Source organism: Lonchura striata, chromosome 7 (assembly GCF_046129695.1).
Source record: "Lonchura striata isolate bLonStr1 chromosome 7, bLonStr1.mat, whole genome shotgun sequence".
Taxonomy (NCBI): Eukaryota; Metazoa; Chordata; class Aves; order Passeriformes; family Estrildidae; genus Lonchura; species Lonchura striata.
In genome coordinates this window covers 8345720-8370138 of record NC_134609.1, presented here as the reverse complement: position 1 = coordinate 8370138, position 24419 = coordinate 8345720, and the positions used below count along the sequence as shown (strand labels likewise).

The 24419-nt window shown below is 38.4% G+C and overlaps 1 protein-coding gene across 1 annotated transcript in view; it reads left to right on the top strand.

Annotated features, from left to right (window-relative positions):
* Positions 1 to 24419, top strand: part of RET (ret proto-oncogene) — an 84817-nt gene that overhangs the window by 30941 nt on the left and 29457 nt on the right. The window contains exons 2-10 of the mRNA XM_077784562.1: positions 10250 to 10501; positions 12087 to 12377; positions 12844 to 13085; positions 14111 to 14312; positions 14772 to 14971; positions 19191 to 19449; positions 20602 to 20727; positions 21495 to 21605; positions 24154 to 24273. Coding sequence (XP_077640688.1) covers positions 10250 to 10501; positions 12087 to 12377; positions 12844 to 13085; positions 14111 to 14312; positions 14772 to 14971; positions 19191 to 19449; positions 20602 to 20727; positions 21495 to 21605; positions 24154 to 24273 — 1803 coding nt within the window. The remainder of the gene's footprint in view (positions 1 to 10249; positions 10502 to 12086; positions 12378 to 12843; positions 13086 to 14110; positions 14313 to 14771; positions 14972 to 19190; positions 19450 to 20601; positions 20728 to 21494; positions 21606 to 24153; positions 24274 to 24419) is intronic.

Here is a 24419-nt window from a genome sequence, read left to right as displayed (position 1 = left end):
TAACAGGTGTCATTAGTGATAAAATGGAAATAGATAAGTGTATTCTGTAAACTTAAGCTTTGTTAAGTTTTTGTAATAAAAAGCATCAAGCCAGGCACCTTTTTATTCCTCATGCAGGGAAACTGTTTCATGAGAAGCATTCACAGAAAAGTCAGTGCATTTGAGTCATGTACTACCATGACTTTAAAACACAGGTTGATTTGTTGATGACAATGTTTCTGGTATGTGTGGGGGGGTGTTTAAGGTAGAGGTAAAGAAAGGCACTTCTTAATGGACTCACCAAGTTTTTAATTTGCATTTCTGTGGTATTCAGTTGAAATCTGAACTTGTGTTTTCATTATAGTCACAGTCTACTAGCCTGTGAGTATTGCTGCCTTGATCAGGAAAGAGGGGAAGCAGAGGAAATGAGTTTTTTTACTGACACTTAAATTTAAAACATGAGCTCTTGATGAAATAGTGCAACAAGCACCTTTGCAGAGGAGTTGAAAAATCAAAATGCCTTGATAAAGTGTAAATGGAGATATTGTGCTGTAAGGAAACCTGATCACTTCTTTGTGACAGGAGAAGCCACTGGAGGTATTTTCAGCTCATGGACAGAGCAGGAAGCATCAGTTTCACCATCTGAGAAAAATGTAAATTTATAAACTCTGTGTTTCAATATTCTTTTTGGGTCGGGCTGCCCAGGAGCTAATAGCTGAAGGATGATAGCCCTTCCTTTGACTCTGGGTCTGTCACTTAGAGTTTGTTTGTACATCAAGAACGTGTAATCAGAATGACTGCTCTGGTAGTCCGAGTTCAGAATAAATGTCAGCAACAAGGACTATCTGTGTGCATCAGTGCAAGCCAGGACTTGGTGCAGACCGTGGTGTAGAAGAAGTAGCTAACATTTAAAGACAGTAAGAAGTTACCTGACAAAGAAACTGCAGCCCAGCAGCATTAGCAAAATCATTATTAAAAGTGACTGTATGTATCACAGACATAAAGAATTAGTTCTCTCCTGTTGGGAGTGGAGAGTGTAAACATGGGGCGAAGTTTTAGCTGTTACAGTAAAAATGTTTCTAAAGTAAAAAAGGCATTGAAATAGTTATGAAATATATTAAGCAAATTCAATCTTTAATAATCAGAAGAGGATTGTTCTGTGCATGCGCTCGCTTGGCAGTCCTGGGGGTTTGGCATGCCCTCTAGCAAGGGACTGGGCTGGAACCCAGAAGTTCACTTATAGGAAAATAAAGCTCTTGTAAAATCCCGTAAAGGTCCCTGCTATTCCAGATTTTACTGCTGCTTGTTTCTTTAGACTTCCCTAGTTCACTCCTGTCCTTGTCAGTGCTGTGATGTAGTTTGTGTCTGTCTGGAAGCCAGTAGAGAAGAGCTGTCTAGAACGGCAGCAGTGCCCAGCACATATCATTAGTGGTCTGTCGGCCCCTTTCCAAGCCTTGTCAATACAATTCTGCCCTTCTGCTGACAACATTTATGCTTTAAGACAACAGCATAATGAGTAGCTCCTGTGCAGTAATGACTGAAAGTCCCCAAAGGAGAAGTTCTGTTTTATTAAACACGGATGTTCACAGTTGGGGTAGTGGGAGTTCTTATCTTTTTTCTTTTTTTTTTTTTTTAAATGATGGCAAGTGTAATATAGATTTTTATGAAACTATTTTAGAAGCAGTCTTGTAAGAGCACTTAAGAAAATGTATTTGCCAGAGTGTCTTAAGGAATTAGAGATTCAAATGAAGGTGTGTATTAACAGTATTGTAGTTGTTACGTGTATATGCATTAAAATGAGATAATAAAGTATTAAAAAACCCAATAGCATAAGAGCTTCTGTTCTACATTTGATTTCATAGATTGCCTAAAATAGAGTAATCTTAACCTAAAATATAGTGATTAAACCAAAATGCTCTGTTAATTCAAGACAAAACTTTAAATAAATCAATAAACAAATAAGTTTGCAATTGCAGTGAGATTTCACTTCCTGGACTGAAAAATTGAACTGTGGGCTCATAGCTCCCTTGAGTGTTTGGAAAGAGAATAGCAGCTCTTAATAACAGAGCACTTTGCTGTGAGGGGTGGGCATTCATGTCATTACCATTTTTCTGGCAACTTTTCAACCACCAGCAGCAAAAGTTTTCATTGATTGCCTCCTGCTGTAAGGCAGTAATTATACTGCTCTGTCTCTCTTTCATGTGCTGCAGGAATTGGAGAAAATAAGGGAAGCTAGAGATATTAACTATGGATAAAACGCAATTCAGGCTGAGCTATTTCCTATTTTACTGCATGGGGTCAAGCAGGCTAATTTTTACACATCTGCACTAAATATAGAAAATAGATTTTCCAATGCAACGGTGGAGAATCCAAATTTAAAATTCGATCCAGATGCTGTAAAGTCATCCAATGCTTAGAAAATTAGAAGGTATTGCATGCAACTTTTCTCTGAAAATCAGACTCCTCTCGCCACCACCCAGGTGCAGGGTCACTGGTATTGATCAAGAGCAATTAAACATTGTGCAATTATCCCAAATTGGTTCTGTTGCATTTGGCCAAGGTTCTAGTCATTATTGCAGTCCAAGGATGCTGAGGGGAAAGAAGCTATTTGTGAGAAATATTAGTACTTACTTCACCTGAGCGTGTTTTCTCTCTGAAGGTGGCTTAGGCAGAGGAAATGGATGGAGGTGTTTGTGAACTTCACTGAGCTGTCAGAAAGTGATCCCTTATGTCTGACTTCATCTATTTATAAGTGACAGGAAGACTTGTGTTCATTTTGATGATGCAGAATCAAGTGCAGCTGGAGGAAGAGAAATGGGGAAATTTGAGCTTAAGGAGTAATGGAATGCAGGAGTTTGTGCATATGTAAATCTTTGTCATAAATCAACACTTAATTGGTTTTCATTCATTTTCATGACTTGGAATTGTGAAAATGTAGTACTCTATTTTTATTAAGGAATCAGCACAGTGATCTTGATCTGTATCTTAATGTAGGAAATGTTTTGTGAGGCTGATATCCTTTTAACTAAGATAATGAATTTAAACTTATTTGTCTTTGCCTTTAAGGATCTTTTCATCTTATCAAATATGCTGAACAATTTCTGCAGATAAGTGTCCTGTGATTTATTTTTGTTTTTATGAAACAAATATATTTAGTTGTCAGTACTTTGTTCTCCAAATTGCTACTATAATGTTTACCCTCTGTGTTAGCTCAGCACTATTAGAGTAAATACACGTGGAGGCTAATTAAAGTGTAGCAAGGATTTAGAGCACTTGTATGCCGCTACATTATTGAGGATTTTATGGTTTTGATACAAGTAGCATGTCAGTTTTAGCACAGAACAGTGAGACACATGTCACTGGTCTTCTTTAGCTTCTCATTATAGCAATGTTTATATACACATAATACATAAACACATTCAAGAAGGCACATGAGATCATAGAGTAAATAAATTCTATTAAGTATTCATTAATATAATTTGTGCTGCAATACAGTTATTTCTTGTCTTATATTTTAGCTCTGTACTCCTACAGAACGAAATTACATCCAGGTATTCTCTAACAATTAGGCCATATTTTAAAGAAGAAGTATTCAGTCGCACAAATAAGGAGAGGTGGCATAATCAGGATCTGAAGAATTTTCAGAAACCTCTGCAAACTCTTACAAGAAGCTTTCCAGGCATATTAATTTCTACAATGGATAGTTTAAGTTCTACTAACACGGGTATTTAGAAAAGTGAAGCGTCGAAATTTGTCTTTTTGGTAAAGTAATATAAAACCCCAAAACAAACAACAAATTGTAAGAATGCAAGAGGAAGGAAGCTTCTAGCCTTTGTGGCACCTAAGAGGAATTTTCTGAAACTTTCATGGAGGTGCAGGCTCTGGAAGGAGAGTGTAGGCACAGGTTTGACCTCTAGCTGAACTCACAAGTGAGGCTCCAGTAGAGTTGTTGTCATGTTCTTTGGTAGATCCTGAGCTGCACAGATTTTCCAGTCTTGAGTTGAGACATAAATGAAAATCTTGGCAGTTCTCACAAATCAAAATTAATTTCTTTTTGATAAATTTAGGGTCTGACTTTGATCTGGACATTTTTTATATTTATGTTCAATATGCCTGATATAAGAAACAAACTTTATTTTTGTCAGATCCATCTTTCTGCTTCAACATGTTTGTCTTATTTTCCTATACTACAAAATGTTTCTCATTTTGCTGACTAGCAGAATATTTGCTACTATGTCTAATTATATATTTGTAGCTTATATAATTATATGTTATATAATACTCTAATAGAAAATCTGATATAATATTTATTTCTAATTAGTTTCTAAATTTTCAGTCTAAAATACAGAGTCATTTTCAATACAAGTGTGGGAATCTGTTGAGGAAAATCGCAGGAGAGGCAATTAAGTTAAAACAGAGCAGTGCAACAGGTCTGGAGTATATTCCAGTTAAGGACTGTTTCTGCTTACCATCACTTCGTACAGACCTGTTCTCCCTGGAGGTACCGTGTTCTGTAAAGCACATGTATTTCACTGAGGCTGCTGGTATTAAAATTTATTCTGTTATTCTCCAATAATCGTGCTACATGTAAATGTACCAACATTTAGCAATTATCCAACTCCATAAGTCTGACTACAAACACTGTAAGAAAATTCTGGTTTGAATCCCAAGAGTTGAGTGATCTTTCCCCAGTCCATTCTTACCTAGGCTCCAGAGGGGAAGCTTTGTGACAAAAAGAAAAAAAAATAATTTTGACTTTAATACACTTTCTTATGTTCTTGGGTTGATACCACATCTGTTACAATTTCTCTAGCGATCAGCTTAAAAATTACACATGTAAAAGTAAATAACATCACGCTGCTGAGCTGTGTAAATGGCTTGCTAGTCAAATTAGGAGAATGCCACTTGTTCTCTTTGTCACTGTGTCAGTGACTCTCAGACCCATCAGGAGTTACAGCCAGGCAGGAGCTCTGCAGCCTCAACAAGCTGGTGGTGGAATTTGGCTAAACCTTTTGTATACAACCAGAAGTTCTGTGACTTCTGCTTGTGCAGGAGGCAGCGTGCCCTGCGTGGAGCCTGGCTCACCCTGGTGCCAGGCTGGGTGGGCAGTGCAGGCAGCTCAGGTCCCTGTGCCACCGCTGCCGTGTCCCCAGCGGCGCGGGCCGGCTCTGCCTGACCCCCTGCTCAGCTGGCGATGGAATCCAAAGTGCTCTTGCTAGCTCTGCTCCTCCATACTACCCTGCTGTCAAGTGACAGTGTTTTTCCTAAATTACAGACTTTTTCGTTTATGGGGGCAAGTTTATTTCCTAATTGTGTAGAGACTAGAAGGGAATTAAGTGGGCAAGTCCTTTAATTTAAAATATTATTACTGGTCTTGTTCTCTGATGAATCGAACATTAGGTATTTTAATACTACTAATGGAACATAATGGCTACTTGTCGAAAGTAAAGATAATTATTTCAGGAACACAAAACTAACCTTGTCAGATAATTGCCTGTTGAAATCTGATGCTGTGCAACAAATGGAGGATTATTAACAACATACTCCTGTGTTCATCTGTTATATCATTAAATCCTGTATGTTACATTGGCAGGGTTATCATTGCATTAAAAGCATCTCCCTCTTCTTGGAGATGCATGTCAATTCTGGATTAAAGATTTTGATTGCCTGGGACTATTCTGTTCTAAATAACTTTTGTTGTCCTCCAAAATACTGAGATGTTCTGAGTAAGTCTTGTCAGATGTGGGTTATACACCACTTGCTGAATGAAAAACAACCATAATTTCCATTTTGCTGGTTTTTTTTTCCTTTTTTCTTTTTTAAAAAAGCAAACTGGTCCTATTGTTTTTAAAAGCATATTCATCCAGCAGGCACCTTGAGATCTGTGAAGATTTTAATTTACTGGACAAAAGTGTACTAACATGAACTAGTGACATGAAGTTTGAAGTTAACAGACACTCAAGCTCAAGAGCCAGTTTTCAATTGTATCAGTAATGAAACCCAGAATAACTTTAGTGAGTAATGTTATATTTCAGCCATTTGAATTTTTTAAATCAAGAGTAAACTTTTTGTTCAAATGCATAGTGTAACCTAAATCAAGCAGTGGTCATTCAAGCTTTGAAGTTTGACTATGAACTCCATGAGACATCTGCTAGTTCAAAACTATTTGTTTGAAGTCTATAGTTGTACCTTGAAAGATGGTTACAGACATTGTTGGGAGAATGCCTTCTAAATCTAATAAAATAAATAAATCTAATAAAAAAATAATAAATCTAATAAAAATTTTCTGCTCCTTCATTTTGTGACTAAAATGTTAAGTTGTATTTTTTGTCATCAAGGTTGATTCACTTTAACAGTTTTGTGAGGAGTCGTCTTCAAATGCTACTCAAGACGATAGTGGCAAGCATAAAAAGCACTAAAAACATCTAAAGTTTTGTAGAGTAATTTGTGTTCAGAAAAAATCAATTTGTATCAAAAAAGGCATTATTTACCTAATCATTCATGACTGGAAAAAAGCCACATGAAAAATTGCCTTATTTCAAAAGGCAATCATGAAGGCTTCAAAGTACATATAATCTCATTTCTCTGCTCTCATTTTACCTGCTTTCTCTCCCTGAACTGGAAAACTGCTGTCATAACTGTATCTATTTCCTGTAGGAGCTATTAGTTAGTAGCATTACATCCGCTTAAACGTGATCACTTTTCTCTTTGGTGTGTTACTGATATGCTATTATTATCCCATAATATTGCTCATCCATCAGAGCTTGCCATGTTTCCTGTGCTGACTGTAGTATGGAGAGCTGAAGTGTCCTCTAAAAAATGTTTAGAGATGCCAGAATATTTTAATAGAGATGCCAGAATATTTTAATGATTCTGTGGTGGTACAGAGCACAACCTTTTTGTGATGCATTTCAAGCTTGTAAAGCAAAATTTTTCTGTGCTTTTAATTCCTAAGCAAATGCACTTTAACCATCAGTTTTGAATGTAACCATCTCAATTCCTCTTTATTTAAATGGCAGATTCATTAAAAACTCCATCTGGCTTCCATAGGAAGCTTGCACAAGTCCTTGGAAATGTTTTGGGTTTTTTTTTTCAGGACACAAGGAACTGTGGCCAGGATTAGAACCTCTTCATCCTGCAGCATACTTGCCAGATGGCAAATTTATTGAATCTGGTTTTAAATCACTAGGGCTTAAAGGAATGAACACACCTCTGAGAAGTGGGTGCTACATTTCTACTTCAAAGCTCTCCCTTGAAATTAGCCCCCAGAGATTTATATGCACAGAGAGATTGTGACCTGAGCAGTCTGTTGCATATCTCTCATCTCTGTCAGTGCTGAGTCAAAGTGACACAAACTGCTTTACAAAATCCCAGTAATTTCACAACACTGGGTGAATCTTGCTACATTGCTTAATCAAATTTTATATATATATATATATATATATATATATATATATATATATATATATATATATTGCAGTGTTGTAAAATCTCTTCGCTTCAAATACTTGTTTTCTAAGTAAAATACGAAAATTTGACATTTGAAATTTGACATATTTGCTGGTGTCATTTAAAACTATCTGTGGGTATTGTTCTCAGTATGGAAGTCTGCTCTGTACTAAAATACTTTCAGTGGATAGAATTTAGTTTTAATCAGTTTTAGGTTTGAATTGTGTAGAAAAAGAGCACATGTTTATTTAAATCTCTTCCAGCAGCTTTTTCTAATTTCTTGCAGTGGCTTTGAAACTTGTGAAATACATTTCCAACTAATTAGTGTGTAAGTGCTAAATTATTCTGTTAAGGAATCCCCCTCGCTACAAAATACAAAGCATTGTTTTGCATTTATATTATTTACAGAGAAATCAGACTTTTAATATTACAGGATTTTTTCTCTTTCTTTTTGACAGTGGAGACGACTCTTCCTGTGAACTGATGCCAAAGAACTTCAGTCTGCAGCATCAATATTAGCCTTTTCTTTCAAATGCAGAGCAGTGGTGATGCTGACTCTGCTGAGATGTAGTTGTGCCAGGTTTCAGGCATTTAAGTGGCCATGTCTGCCATAATTATTTATGTGCTTGGTTGTACCTGTGTGCAGTGTGAGCCCTCATTTCTAGAGCAAAGCATATAAAGATTACCAGACCTGTTTAATATAAGGAAGCAAATAATTGCAACTCAAAATACTCTTATTTTTCTCCCTTTCCACTTCCCGTGTTACACACTGATATTGTTTATGTGTACTCTGTATAGTCTCCTTCTGCTGGAGGTGATTTCCAGTGTGTGCAGTGGCACTGGTTCTTGTGCTGCATGACATGAGCACACAAGACTGTTCACCCCAGTCTTGGAAATAAGCAGATAACAGCTACTGTTGTGTAAGCCTCATTTGTATGCATTTACGAGTTGAAAGTAATTTTTTAGTCTTGAGTAGTGAATTTTCAATGTTGATTTTTTTGTGAAGAATTTTTCATTGTTTTAAAATAGAGTTTCTATACAAAATACCTCAAGGGAGTGTTACTTACTTGCACTGGGAATGGGCTTTATATTTGGATATCACCTTATTCCTCTTGTTACTGAAGCCATTTGTTAGGAATTCTAGTGGCACATATTCCCCAGGTTTTCCTGCAATTCAAAAAAGATGGAGGGACTGAAAAAAATATTTGTAATTTAATACAAATATTCAGGAATCTTACTTACCAAGAGGAGAGGGTAATAGCCCCAGAATCAAAAGTAATAATTTTTTTTTGGACATAGAATGTCCAGAATTAATGCATTTCCAAAACTCTCAAAAATACTCTGGTTGGAGTCTCTTTGAATTTATTCCTTTGGAACAAATTCACCTACCATATGACTTTACTACTTTATTCATATATTGCAAAATATATGTAGAAAAAAGAATTGGGCCTCTGAAAACCTGATGGTACAGGGGTACAGATGAATTATTGCAAGGTACAATGGTTTCTGTGGTATTTCTAAATGAAATTAGAGGTCTCTTGTTTACAGTTTGTTTGTAGTGCACTCCATTCAGTAGAACAGTGTATGGATCCAGTACTAATGCAGAATAAGTATGTGCTATAGCCTGATGCTCTTTTGAAGATGTTGTTATATATCCCTAATTTTACTTCTGCATTGCCATCATTCCCAGTTGTATCTGGTTTGATTTAAGTAGAGGGAACTTTGTGTTACTAACATATGGAAGTTGTTATTGTTTACATTTGTTCAGCAGATGTGTGACCTTTTTATATGCCTGACTCCTTATCAGTTGGATTAAATAATGCGTAATTCTGCAGTATTCAAGTTGGATGAGAACAAGTAGTGACTGTCAGTGCACATGAAGTCCAGGAGTGACAGTTCCACTGTTTCAGTCTGTGTGAGCATATTTTGTCCCCTCCTTGCAAATCAAACATTCCCCTGTATTCACATTTGCAAGAAGTGCAGTTGGAAGGTGAGCACTGCAAACAGGTAGAGGCCATTGCACAGTGACCTGGTGAGGTGAGATCAGCTGAAGAGACCAGCACCAAGGGGCAGTTGAGCCCTCCAAAATGTAAATGCCTTCAGTGCCAGGGTGGGAAATTATTGGGTCAGTCACAGTCATTGTACTAAAAAAGAAATGTACATTTCTCTTCTCACTCACTTCTCAGCTTTCCCATCTGTCATATTTGAAATACTTAAAACACTTTCAGTATTTTTTAAACAACTACCATTTTCTGCACAAAAGTACCATGCTGGCCTTTTTAGAAAGGGGGGACCCAAAAAGTCTTTACAAGAGAGGTTTTATGTAACCTGAGGAAAAGTGTGCAAGCCATTGATGAATTTTTGTGTTTTCTTTCAACAGTGAGCATATATAAAGGCTTTTAAAGTGTCTGATTTCATCTAAGGTTTTTTTTTTCCTCCTTTGAATATCATCTGTGAGGTGATGGAATTACAACTGAGAACATCAGATAGGAACTTCAGTAAAATTTGGCAAGCAGATCTTCCTTAAGTGTTCATCTTAAACCAGGGGGCCTTTCTCCAGCAAAGCAGTTTCACTTTCAAAAAGCAGTTAATACTGTAATTGAACATGAACAATAGGCCATATATTTGGTGCTCAGTGAAGTAAGCTGTATTTATTTACACCACATGAGGATCTGCCTTTTTCCATATATTTTTTCTAATGCTTCTTTACTTCTTAGAGAACGAAACCTTTGTTTCTTTGCAAACACATCTATTGAGAAAACGCCAGTGCAAAAGTCATTTAACTGGGCCTACCTCTTCTCTCGTGTACCTTGCTTTGCAGTGGCCTTGGGTCTCTACTTCCCCAGGAAGGAGTACTTGGAGAATGTCTACATTGAGGAGCCAGCGGGAATGCCGCTCCTGCGCATCCATGCCTTGAGGGATTCACATGAGGAAGTGGCCCACTTTCATCTGTGCCAGCATCTCATCGTTCCTCGAGCAAGACCACAAGAAAATAATTGGTTCCAAATCAGAGAAAAAACAGGACTTCTCTACCTCAGCAAAAGTCTGGATAGAGAGGACTTTAACATGTTGTGTAAGTATGAAAAGGCCAGCTTTTCTTCTTGAGGTATCTGTTCTTAAAAAAAAATACATTCAGACAATGAGATTTCTCCATGATGAGCATCAAATTTGAAAAAAACACATCTGCCCTTTTAAAATGAGGAGCCCCAATGAAATCCACAGCAGTATGCCAAAGCAGATGCTGACCTGGGACAGATCCCGTTGCTCACACTGGGAACTCAAGTAGGGTGGGACAATTGCATTACTGGAAATACTTTTTCTTCATTTCACAACTGTATAGGTCACAACTTTACACTGAAATTTGCAGTTTGTTCATCTGCTGATGAAAGACCAGTTCTGTTGGGTAGGGTTTCCCAGACAAATGCTATGAGAGTGGTTTAAATTCCTACATAAATGGTCCTTGAATTCTGGTGACATGGATTCACAAATTACATTTTCATGTAACACCAAAGGGCTCTTAGAATAAATGGTTAATTGCACCTCTCTCCCTCTCTTGAGATTTGGTTTTGTTAGAGAAGCTTACTGTTGAACTACAAAAATTCATTATCTCAGGATTTTTTTCTCTTCTTTTATGCTCTAGCAGTAAATTGGTTTTGGAGATTGTGATCTGTGAGGAAATTAGTTATCATTAGATGGTGGAGGAGGAGATGGATGAGGAGTTAATGGCATACCATTGTGATCAGTTGCAGAAATGTTACTGTTGAAGCAAGTCTGTAGTAACTGTTCTTCAGTTTGTAAGATCCACATGTCAACAGTACCTTCAGACTTAGGTGCCTTGATGTTGAAATTTTCAACTTCAGACATTTGATGCTTTACTTTTGAAGTGTTGAGTGTTTGATATTTCATCCATTTTTGGTACTCAGCATTCATGTATATCAAATATTTGTGCTGAACAAAGGAGGAATAGCTACTTAACACCTGAGAGCCTTGTTTTGTTCATACAGATCAAAGTGTCCTGGAACTTCTTTTCAAGGAAGTTAGATCTATTACAGAGATAGTACTGTGCTGTCTGTAGTCAAGCCAAGCGAATCAAAACAAGGCTTGAAGGTGTATTAGTAGATGCCACAGGTTGATTTTAACTTTGATTTTATATTTTGTCCACCTCTTCATATTTCAAAATGATGAAGCAGTCTGTTCTCTGAACCTAGACGATTTGGTCCATACTGTTAGAATGCTGTGACTGAAATGTTAGTCCTGATATGGATTTGTCCTGAGTATCTGTTGCCATCTCATGCATTATTTTTCCCGTTTTCCACCCTGCTCTGCTCTAGTCCCTTTAAAAAGTAGTCCTGTCAAAGAGCTGGTTACTGCCAGTGACTTGTTTTTATGTCAGTGTCTTACAGACAGAATACTGATACTGGTTTTGAGATTCTATAATGTAAAATTGGTGCTAAGCCCTATAGTTTTAGGCTTATTTGGATTATGAAAGTTTAGTGTCTTCTCATCAGCATCTGGCATACTGAAGAGTTCATTTGCCACATAATAGGATTAAACAATCATTTATGGAATAATGGACTAGGATAGAATATAAGGAAAAGAAATGTTGGCTTGTCTTCTGTAAAATACTTCTTATAGTGTGTGATTTCTTCCTCCTGAAGCTGTAGGAAGTTGGATGCCATTATCCAAGGTGATGCTGTATGTATCTGTATCCCACCCTTTCCAAGAGAAGGATTGTGACTCCGCTACACGCACCACGGTTTTCCTCTCTTTGATCAATGCCACCACACCAGCCTGCAGTTCTCTGACAGCAAGGCAGCTTTGCTTCACAGAAATGGATCTCTCCTTTCACATCAAGGAGAATAAACCACCTGGTACATTTCATCAACTCCAGTTACCCTCAGTTCATCATCTGTGTCAGAATATCAGCATTTCCTACAAATTGCTTGCAGGTAAAACCCTATCTGAGCCGCTCACGTACTAGCAGTAGATTCAACCAGCTGCACTGTTAAAAGATCTCTTGTCATAGATCCTCTAGATTTGATTCTATAGAGGAAGCTCCTTTACAAACCTAAACTAAGCCTGAAGATTTTTCCTTTGAGATATATAGAGGAAATGGGAAGGAGGACTATCTCCTTCCCTGAAGAAAAGATTAGTTTTAGAATTCTGTATCTGCTAAAAGTAGACTGAGAATATCCTGAGCTTTTAATTGTGCTGCGTCTAAACTGTAAAATCTTCCCATATATTCTGTGCTTTCTCCCTACTGTAGTATAACCACGCAAGTTCCTTCTGTTTCACTTCTGAATCTCTTTTATTGTGCAGTCATGATATCCAAATGGATTTTCTGAAAAGTATTAAAGCCATCAGAGCCCTGTACTGGGCAGTGATTGTGGCTGTGTATGTGTGGCTGTTTTGCAGCTGAAGGAGTTCCCTTTCGGTACAACGAGAACACCACCAGCGTGCGGGTGACACAGCGCCTGGATCGGGAGGAGAGGGAGCGCTACGAGCTCATTGCCAAGTGCACCGTCAGAGAGGGATTCAGGGAAATGCAGGTTGAGGTGCCTTTCCTGGTGAACGTGCTGGATGAAGATGACTCTCCTCCCTTCCTTCCCAATGGCACTGATACAGCAGATGCTGTCGTGGAGTTCAACAGGAAAGAGGTAATACTGGTAATGTTCTTTACCTAGACCCTGAAGTGTGAGCACAGCAGTGGGAGGCAGGACTCCTGGGAAGCATCATGTTCTGCCTGGATAATGGATCTTGGCAACAAGCCCATCACCATACCATGCTCTGCAGATCTGTGATTGTGAAATGCTGTTTTTAGGATTCCTCTGCCTCGAGTTATGTCTTGCTCAGATCCCAAAGAAAGAGGAGTTTGGGTTAGCGATTCGTGAGTGTGAAGGAATTTGAGCAATTTCCAAGGTTGGGATGGACATTTGCTGAGTCTGTGGTCAGGATTACTCTGGGTCTCTCCATACTGAGCTCTGCTCTGTTTGTTATGGAGTTGCTTCCCCCGATTAAAATTGTGTTGTTAGAGCTAGTGTATGAGTGTGCCTGTCCCATACATGCAAATATGTGTAACGTATCAGGACTATGTTCAGAACATTTATTAGAATTCTGTAGAAGTAGCGGTTGACTTCTGCAAACCACTGCACCTATGAAGTTTCCAGACTGTTAATGGCAAGCTCCAGGATCTTGTTTTAATGATGTCCTCCCATTTTTCCCTTACTATGCCAAGCTGATCTTTCAAGATATCTGAATCCCTGGATGTCTTTGGTGCCCCTGCACACACAGCCACACACAACCTTCGGTAGAGAGGTACACGTGTGGGCTCTTTAGCTCTTCCGAGGAGCAATGACCCTTTTTAAGTCAGTGGTATAGAGAAGACTTTATTTTGGGGGGGGGGGGGCATAAATTATGTGTATTTCGTGAGAGAACTCCTGTTTCATAACAGCAAAATCTCTTGGTAGTCAATTTTCCATTCAAAGTACATTTTGATCATATTTGTGTCTGGAAAGGAAAAGACAGATTTTAGGAGTTTGCTGCCATCTTCTGACTAGAACAAGTCTTGACAAGATACTTATGAATACATTTGCCTGTGTTTCAGTGAAAGTTATAAGGTCTTGTTTGACCAGGATTTCAATCTTCAGGTCCTTCAGCAGTGCCATTTATTGTTTCCTACCAGGGCACTGTTCTTTCCACGCTGACTGTGTACGATGCAGACACCACACCCATTTATCCCCTTGAAAGCAGCAGAAAGAAATACACAGGAACCATCATTACTGACGATCCCTGGATAAGTGAAACATTTCGTGTAGAGCACATCTTTGATGAAATCCACTTCAGCCCAAATGGCAGCCAAGTGAGGGGAACTCGGCACGAGTACAGTAAGGACTCTTTCTTCAAATAAAGGAGAAGTTGCTTTTTAGTAGTTGACCAATAAGCTCTTGAATTTTTTTGAGCATTTTGTAAGTACTGAGCTAAAGAAAGATGAGAAATTTCATGTAAAACAAAACACTGCGTTTTAAATACGTACTGAAAAAATTGAGCTTGTGCATCTCTTCAATAGGGAGTGTATGGGATGATGATGTATAAACTGATAAGCAGGAGGTTTTGATTGCAGAGTTATCTGCTTGGTAGATAGAAGGGAAGAAGGCGTCCTAAACATCTTGAATGACAGAGAGCATAAGAACATATTTCATATTTAACTTGCCTTCTGTTTCCTATTAGAAAACTTGGATGTGTATAATTAAATTTGGTACATCTATTTTTGTTGGGCTTGCAGTATTAAAAGATGCATTTGCAGATAATGTGGGTTGCTAATCAATGAATCTTTTCCTTCACAGAACTGGTACTGAATAAAAGCATTTCAGTCACAGAGCATCGTTCCTTCCAGCTGGATGTTTTGGTGAATGACACAGAATTTCATGGCCCAGAAAGATCGGTGATGCTTCACTTCAATGTCTCCATCCTCCCTGTCAGCATTCAGTTTTCAAACATAACTTACCAGTTCACAGTGAACAGAAATGCTGAACGTTTTGCACAGGTAAGAACCATGTTAATTATTTTTCCCCTTTCTGATGGAGCTTAAGAGCTGGATCACTGGGGCCAGGGGTGTTACAGTGCTCAATGGTTTTAACAGTTTTAAGCAGAATCACTGAAAAATGTGTTACCATTGTGGTTGTTGCTGGGTGTAGGAGGTAGCAGGTAGGCTGGGCACTACCTCTCCCACCACGTAATAAGAGAGGAGGGACCACACATGGAAGTACTGATGGAGAGAAGTAATGTGTTGTGGACAGGGGGATTTGCAACTATGAGTGGTTTAGTCTTGAATAACTGCAGCAATGTCAAGGGCAAAAAAAAGGAATTTGTCTAGCTATTGGAGTCTCAGTATATTAATGGCTTTTCTTTAGGTAATGGCTAGTTAGTAATTCATGTTTCCCAATTTAACCCTTGTTTTAGCTTAATCACCCCCATTGCCATTAATACTGCTTTCCAGAGACACTTTCTAATAGGTTGACATTAGTCAGATGAAAATTACAATGTAATTCCTATGAAACATGTATATTAATAAGGAACTAGTTCAATGCAATTAATATTATGAAAATGAATATTAAAAATATCAGTGATGAACCCTTTTGGGCGAGCTGCTGGGAAGCATGCCTTGTAAGTATTGTAGCAGAGAGGAGGACTGAGATTAAATATGGTCATTCCAATTGCAGAGAAAACCAATTCATTAGAAGAATTTTAAGGAAGAATTAAGTTTTATTAATCTCTAAGCCTCTGGCTAATTTTTAAAAGAAAGAAAAAGGGAAGTTAGATATATTGCATGTTATTAATCCAATCTGATGAAATGTGTTGATAGCTCTTCAGAGTACTGAACAGGCTGTATGTGACCAGTAAAAATTCTACTGCTCTAACAAGGGACATTTTGTCCATAGTCTGAATGTCCTAAATAACAAAAAGGTACCAAGTGTGCTCATGTAGCAGCCTCATTATAAAAGTAATTCCTTTATAACATTTCATGGTGCCTTGTAGCTGAAATTTTTCAGTTTGCCGTCTGTTAGAAACTTCAGAGGATAGTCTGTTCTTTTTGTGCACATCAGATTATTTTTGATGTTAGGTTTGAGGCTTTTGTAGCATCAGACTGTGAAAGCTTTACCCTCTCCTGTTGCCTGGGGATAGGGTGAAACCTGGGTTTCCCCCCTAAAAGAAATAATAGCATGGGTATGTAAGATACTTGTAGTCTAACACTTGCATCTAGAACTCTTGTATCTGTGTCACAACATGACTGTAATTGAAAAAAATGTGGATGCTTACCTGTTAGGTATGTATGAATTTAGATTAATGAATTGGTTGAGCTCTTTTCTGTGTGCATGTTTTTATGTATAGGTGTATGCATATAATATTATTATGAATGAATGAGCTCCAGATTAAATTTGGACAGTCATGGTTATCTGTGCATACCCTGGATTGCTTGAACACTTGTTTTAAAATCTGGGAGTATGTGTATTTTTGAAGTTGTAGGGTACAAAACCAAAAAAAAAGCCAGTTGAATTTTAAAGCTGCTGGTGTCATGGAATATTGTCATGAGAGTCAAACATCTGAAAAGGAATTTTAGGATCTTTGAAAACAGTGGCGTTTCTCACTAATTGTGCAGTTTCACTGGGTGGCAGTAGTAGCAGGGGAAACTGTTCCTGGCAAGAGCTCCAAGTCTCTGGAAGGAGATCTTTTTCTTTCTGCTGCCTAAACACAAATTCACAAAGGGATTTTGTTCTGATTCTTGAGCAGCAAAGTGCAAAACTCATCCTGGCTCTGGAGATGGTGTTCTCAGTTAGTTAAAGTGTCATCCACTTACTTCTGAAACTGGGTTTGAATTTACAGTGTGCTCAGCTTGGAGCACAAGTCAGTGTAAGCAGCTTAGTCCCCAGCACTTCACATTATTAAAGTTGGCTGCATAATTAGCCTTGATGTGCCAGAGTAGTCAGGGAAAGTACTGGGCCAAATCAATATGAAGGCTGAACTGTCTCTTACCCGAAGGAAAACACAGCAGCGTGAAGAAATTATTAACTGCTGGGCTGATGCCATTTGTCTATTTGAGCAGCTAAATGAATTGAATAACAGAAGCATGGCCTGACAGTGCAGCCTTGCCCAGTGGCATTTAACTTACCAAAGGACTTAAAGCTCTATTGACATTTACTGAGACAAATGATGAATAACATTGGCTGAGATTTTTAGAGTGGTTTTATGTCCAAATGTTCCTGGAATTCAGTGAAGAGGAACAGTATCATTATCCAGACTTTATTAAACATTGGAACTTGAAAGGTGGATTTTTCTGTTCTTATTTCTAATAATGGTATTTCTGTGTTAACTACTGGGAGTCTTGCAAATTTGTAGGTTCCTCCCCTGTAAGCTGATGTTAAACCTGACTACCCTTTACCCTGATCACTTGTTTTTTCACCCTCATGAAGGAGGAAGTAGCTGCTTTTATCCTTTTCCTCTGGAGTTGTGCTCTGCTGCACCTGAGAGCTGAGCTGGCTCCAGAACTTGTGGAGCAGAGCAAAGTTAAGAGGTTGGGCTTGCCTTAGCAGAATCAGGCAAAAAGAAAGTCTTTCTCATAGAAATTTCTTGAGGGAGGCCTTTATAGCTTCTTCTCTAATTATATGGAGAAAGAAAAATTTGCCAATGTGCTATTCTAAGGAATGAACTGGCTGATCTGCTTTTCAGATTTTATGGGGTCGTCTGAATTTATGGGGTCTTCTCCAGCCCCAGTGAAGGAAATTGCTGTGATCAAAAGGTGCCTGGAAAGAGCAGTTATGACATAGGCAGAAAGGGCATTTTAATGTGGTCTGTGTAAAGGTTAATGCCACGAATCATCACTGTGTTCTCCTCCTTGAAGGAGCACCATCCGAGCAGTAGCAGAGCACTGCCAGTTGCAGTGTGGCACCAAAGCTGTGCTGACGTGCTTCTGGAAGAGACGTGTCTAGACCTTGTGTCTAGACAAGAGTTTGTGAACACAGTGGAAATCTTGTGTTCTTCTTCTTCCTGCCAGTCCCAGCATGTTGTGCAGAGGAGACAGCCAGAAAGAAATGTCCTTGCTTTTGATGGCTTTAATAGTCTTTCTATGTTATTCTGCCACCTAAAATCCCAACAGGAATGGTGCCAAATGACCCATCGGTGATGTGAATGGGAATAAGTTAGATGAAGTGGGATTATCCTATAACAAAGTATGCTTCTAGAACTGCAAGGGCTTCTTCTCTGACTTTAAATAGTCCAGGTTCATGGGAAGAGGTCTTACTACACAAAAACTTCTTTGTTTTATAACATTCTTTAGTAAGAATGCTGAAACCAAGATCTACAGATATGCTTTTACCAGCAGTAGTGTTTCTTGAAAACATTTCTTAACTGCAGTGTTTGAAAATAATCCATTACCAAGTTCCTTTCAATAACACCCCACCCTTCACATTGTGGTTTTCCCTGGAAAGAAAGCCAATGCCTCTGGGCCTGATCGAAATCCCACTCTTGTAAATGGAAAAACCAAAGTGAGCTTTGGATCAGTTCCTATAGGAGCTGGACAGGAGATGGGGTTTTACATTCCCATCCTTCTTAGATTATGTGTTTTAGACTGAGGAGTGTTCTAGCCTAGATACTCTGGCACACATAAGTTCAAATATGGCAAACCAACATATTTTCATTTTTAGATTAAAATGTTTTAAAATTGCAAATGGGAAACAATGAGGTTCTTATTCCTTTTAAGGCATTCAGAGAGCTCTTCTGGCCAGAAATTTTTTGACTGTAATATTATAAAAATTATGTAAGAGCAATTTCTATGTTATTTGAAGAGTGTTTCAGCTTTGTTCATGCTGAGCTCTTTGATTTCTCAAGATTGACAAAAATTTTTTTCAGTGGTCTGCCTCAGAATTTCCCAGATCTCAGGGTCTTGCTCTCACTGAACACTGCTGCCCATCAGCAGTAGGCACCAAATACTCCTGAGTCTGTGTCAAGGTTTTTTACATTTTCAATGCTAGTCTGAAGACAATACTTAATGCTTTATGTCTCATTTTTACTGACAGTAAATCACATTTAAAGCATTTACGTACTGCATTGGTAGGAAAATAACAAATCTGTAAACCCCAAATAAACACTTGAATTTGGCAAGGTATAGTATGCTCTATTTTATTTCAGATATTTTTGAAAAGCACTAAATATTTTTTGTGTAGAGTTTTGTTCCTGTCTGTGATTTGTTTGTTGGTGTTTGAGCCTAGGTAGGAAAGATCTGCATTGAAAACTGCATGAAATTCCGTGGTGTAAACATCACCTACAGGTTGCTGTCCCCCAACTCGAGCTGCTTTCCTGTCAGCATTCTGCAAGGCCGAGAGGACAAATTTGGGAGCCTCTATGTGAACGATTCCTCTGTGCTGCTCAGACCTGAATGCAAGGAAATACAATACACTGTTCAAGCTACAGACAAGCAGAGCAGGAAACACACCAAAACCCTCCTCACTGTTGTCCTGGAAGGGATTCGTAAGTACTCCAGTCAGAACTCTTTATTTATTAGCAAATGTTACTGGTATGAGGTGATGCACTGGCAGGATGATCTGTGAAATTGATAGCACTAACAATGAAAATGAGTCTGAGCTGCCAGATAAATGGATCACAGAGTTTGGATTCTGAATTTTGATTTGTGCCTTCCTATAGTAGCTATTTGTTTGAAGAACCAGTGCACAGAAAGGTGGGATATTATATGCAATTCATGATGTTCATGATGACCTTTGATTTAGAAGAATCTTTAGAGTGTGTGTGTCTATATGTGACCTTTATTTTGTATTTCACATATTCCCGTGGAAATAGAAAAAGTGTCTATAGGTATGTGTGTGTACATCTATTTGAAGAAAGAACAATATGGCCTAAGTATGTTTGTTCACTGATTTTTCCCTTCCCTTGTATCTACAACTTTTTAATAGTTTTCTTAGTATTCATGTAGCAATTGAACTGAATTCAAGTTCTTAACGTGTGATGACCTATCCTTATGGGAAACGAAGTTAGAAATATCCTGTAACACCCACAGAGAAGGATTTCACTGGAAACATACTCATTTCTCTGCAAACCATATTGCATTTTATGCAAAACTGTACAATTGTACTTGATGAACGCCTCTGTTACATTTTATCAAATCAGAACTCCTGTGCCAAGAGCAAATGGGTTGAAGAAAATTTAAAAAGAAAGTATGCAGTGGACTTTTCTTTTTGTACAAGCTTCATATTGTCTGAAAACACACATTTCTAGCTGGTGCTCTTTGGGTTACTACTGTATTAGCCCAAGAACTAAATATTTTCCCCTAATTAAACATTCTATATGCAGCTGTAAGTATTTGTGCTCTCCATTCTTCTGTTATCAGTATGTTTGCACATATCTATAGTTCTAGGCAGTGATAGTGTGCTGTCAAGCAGACATTACCATGCCTTCATGATCTTGCTGTTCATCTTTTATTTCACAGAGAAGGAACACCTGGGCTTTTCTTTAATTGTTCCCTAAGTTCACTGATAATTGGGTCAGTTTTCAGTCTTTCACTGCTTTCTTAATTTTTCTTTCCTTTCTATTTATCCCTAAAAAGTTTTCCTGTTTTGAGCTGACCTGTGTGTGTTCATTTCCCTTGTCCTGAATTTTTTCCAACAGTTTTAAAAAAAGAAGAGGACTGCCCTGACTCTTGTGCTGTAAGTAAGCACCGTGCTGAATGTGAAGAGTGTGGTGGCCTGGGAGTGCTAACAGGAAGATGCCAGTGGAGACAGGGGAGTGGGAAAGGTACATATTTGTTGTGTAAAGTCAAACTTCTGTTTAGTTGTAATTGTGCATTTGAGTTCCATAGATACAAACTGATTTATTCTGAGTGGAAAACATGGTATAGTAAACTACACAGAAGCTGAGGCTAAAAAATACAGTCATAATACTCATATGAAATATACACTATAAAGGAAAATGAGGTGAAGGTGGAAGGGCCATTCTTCATCTTGTCCCTGGTGATGCTGAACGTGATGCATAAACCAGCAGGAAATGAACTGAGCTGGCAGCAGTGTGACTGGAGCAGGTGCACCCAGCAGACAGTGAGCACTAAGCAGTGTCTCTTTCTGTGGTCTGGAGCACACATCTGATGGGTGACAACACTTCCAGAACAATGATTCTGTGTCGGTGCTTGATCCCTCCAAACTGCGTCTCTGCAACCACTTGTAACTCTCATGTTCAAGTGGGTGAAATTGTGTAGAGAAATCCTCAGATGTGAAAGCTGCTCTTCAGTCTCAAAGTGGTCAGCCAGCTCCTTGTCAAGCAGTATTCACAGTAACTGCAAGTGACATGACCAGAGGACTGTCAAAAGCAGAAAAGATAGCGAAAAATTATTTCTTCCATTTGCCTTTATTTGTTGTCTTGCCTGTTACTTTAGCAGATGCTTGTAATCATAGATGTTAATTTTAAAAGGCACAATAACCTGTGCTTTGGCGTGTTAGTGTGCCCTGAGAAGATGGAATGAACTTTCCTTCCTCGTGGTATTAGTGCAGCTGTTTCTGTGTTAACAGGGATCACCACAAACTACTCCACGTGCACCCCGAGCATCAGGACTTGTCCGGATGGCATCTGTGACGTGGTGGAGAGCAGAGACCCAGCTGTGTGTCCCCAAGACTGCACAAGTAGGGAATGTGTTGGAATGGGCTTTTCTGTTGCACCTCTGATCGCTTCTCAAATGTCACTTTCCCAAGTGCAGATACTTTCACAGGCTCAACATCTCTGCATTGTCACACTTGCATTTGAATCATTCAGTCAACTTAAGGTTATGGGGATTAATCTTGATCTTTTTTGAGCCAGGCAGGTGAAACCCATTGGCTGACTGCTGGAGGGATAAGGTGTTCTCAGCAATTCCCATTCGGCTCCCTGTTCATTCACAGGTGGTGGTTTTGAGTGGAGGTACTTGCTGAAGAGGTACAGGTTTTAGGCATGTTAATGCCCCAATTCCTAGCTCAGGTACAATATGAAAGGAGCCAGGCCTGTTTGAGCTCCTGGGTAAAGAAGTGAGAAGACACAAATTTCCATTTAAATGTGTTTACAGAAGATCATCTGGGAAAATGTACCTGCCCTTTTTTGACAGGTGGCCATCAGAATGATTCAATGCCTTACCTATTTGAAGATCCAGGCAGAGGCTCATATGAGCAGAATTTATTAAGGAAGAATTGAAATGCATTTATGTTGGATCTTTTTGCTTATTCATCTATTTCTACACTCCACTCATATATCTGTGAATACCTGCAACTTCACAACCCACTCTGAAGATATACAGGCTAGAAAAAGCATTGTAATTCTCTTGAGTAATTTCTGTTTTCTGAGAGATGTTAATTTTTAAATTTTTAATTTTTTTATATCTGACAATCTAATTCAGGATAAAGACACATTTTTTTTGAATGCTTCTTCTGACTCTGACATCATATACTTCAAGTTTAGATTTTAAAATGGAGTCCTTGAGGAAATAACATTTTCTTAAAGGCTAGGACTTAATGTTCTTCTATAAAATTAATTACTAAAGAGGCTTCTTAGTATTTCTTACAGGCAAGAATGGATTGTGTATTGTAAATTAGTGTTATCAGAAAGATAATTATTTCATAAAAGTGCATAAAAACAATCCCTTAAGTGGCAGAAATGCTTGAAGGAAATGCAAGTAACTTCTGTAATCATCAGAAAATAATTCTTTATTGGTAATAATTGCAATAATTTGTCATTTTGAAAGTGGAAATATTTGTGCCAGGGGCTGCAGTGCTAAAATACATTCAACATATGCATCATCAAATGTTTTGCTCAAAAGAAATAGTGTCTTTCTGGGTAATAAGCAGGCGAGTAAGACAAGTTTTCAGGATGTTATGCAAGTCTTTTTAATGCCTAAGTTGAATAATTGTGTACATGACTTGACACAATTGAGAACCTGGGCTGGGGCCCAAAAGCAGTATACTTGAAGACAGAAAAATGAGTGTGTTCTGGGAGCTCAAGCTGCAGGAGTACCATTTTATCAGTTTTTACTGGCAAGGGGCATTGCTTTGGAAATGGCAAACAATAAGTAAGCCAGGAGGTGTTAAGGTCAAGGATATTCTTTAGATACAGAAAGTCGTGAAAATACTTATTTCTGTAATTCGTTTGTCATTATGATGGCTATGTCCTTGAGTCCCAAAATTACTTTCTCACAGTATGCTGTGAATATTACATTGAAGGGCACTCAGCTGAAGCAACTGGTGCTGTGGCTGTGCCTATCAAATAGTGGCAACCTAATTGCATTCTTAGCAAGAGACTGATGTAATCAACTGTTAAGAACAGGTTTGGTAGGACTGGCTCATTCCCTGCTTCCTTCTTCTTCCAGGTACTCACACATAGGCAGATATAGATAAATGCATATGATTTTTTGTGGTTTTCATGGAAACTTTGTTTCATCATCTCTTCATGATGGAGGAAGTTGGCAGGGATGGGGAGAGGCAGGGAGGATAAAGAGGAATTTTTGGGAATACCGGTGCTTTTAAGTGTTAGCTCAGAGGGTGGTGACTCAGCAGAGTCTCTTCCAAAATTAACCACCTGAGCTCTTGTAAAAGGCTGTTTGTGATTAAGGCAGTTTAGAGATAAAAATGTCACTGCTAATGGTCGTTTTTATAACATACACAGAAAAAAATTATTTACTTGGAAATGCACTTGCTGTTACTCTGCATGAAGAACTACTTGAAGTCAAGAGTACAAGTTTCTGCAATTCTTTTACTAATACTAAATAATGCATTTTTAGATAGTGGGATTCATTTTTTTTATCACTTAGTCCATGGCATTTTCTCTTAGTGCTTTGACTAGACTGTCCTGTGGCATTTTGCAGAGGTGGTTAAGTGTGATCTCCATTAGACAGTTGAACCAATGATACCTAGAATAGTAGGCTGACTTTTCCAAGGCAGGGGGAAATTGGCATCAGAAGCAGGAGCAGAACTCAGTAACATTGAGGACTAGTGAGGACTAATGTGCAAGGTCTTCCCATTTCAAGGTCTCAGAAATTTCAGAATTTAGATTCTTCCATCTCCCTCAGGAGTCCCTGTCATTATCCCTGTACTGTGCTCCCTAGTTAAATTTCAGATTCATACTGGGGTAAACCCATGGAAAACTGAGCCTTTTCTTTTCCCTTTACCTACATGTAAGAATCTTAGCCTGTTGTCTGTATTTGATTAGGTGGAAACATTATTGGTGGCCATGGGAAGGGCATTGGAAATCTTGGAATTAAATCAGGACATGGGATTTGTTACTGCTTCCCAAGACAGAACTGTTATTGTGAGAAAGATGATATCAAAGGTAAGTCTATCTGCTGTTTTTATTGTAATACTTTTTTCTGTATACATCATGTGTACATGTAGAACTATTTACACTTGTAGCCATGGTAGTAAGCCATATCTTTGGTCAGAGATTGCTAATACAGAACTAGTGAGGAACTGGCGCCT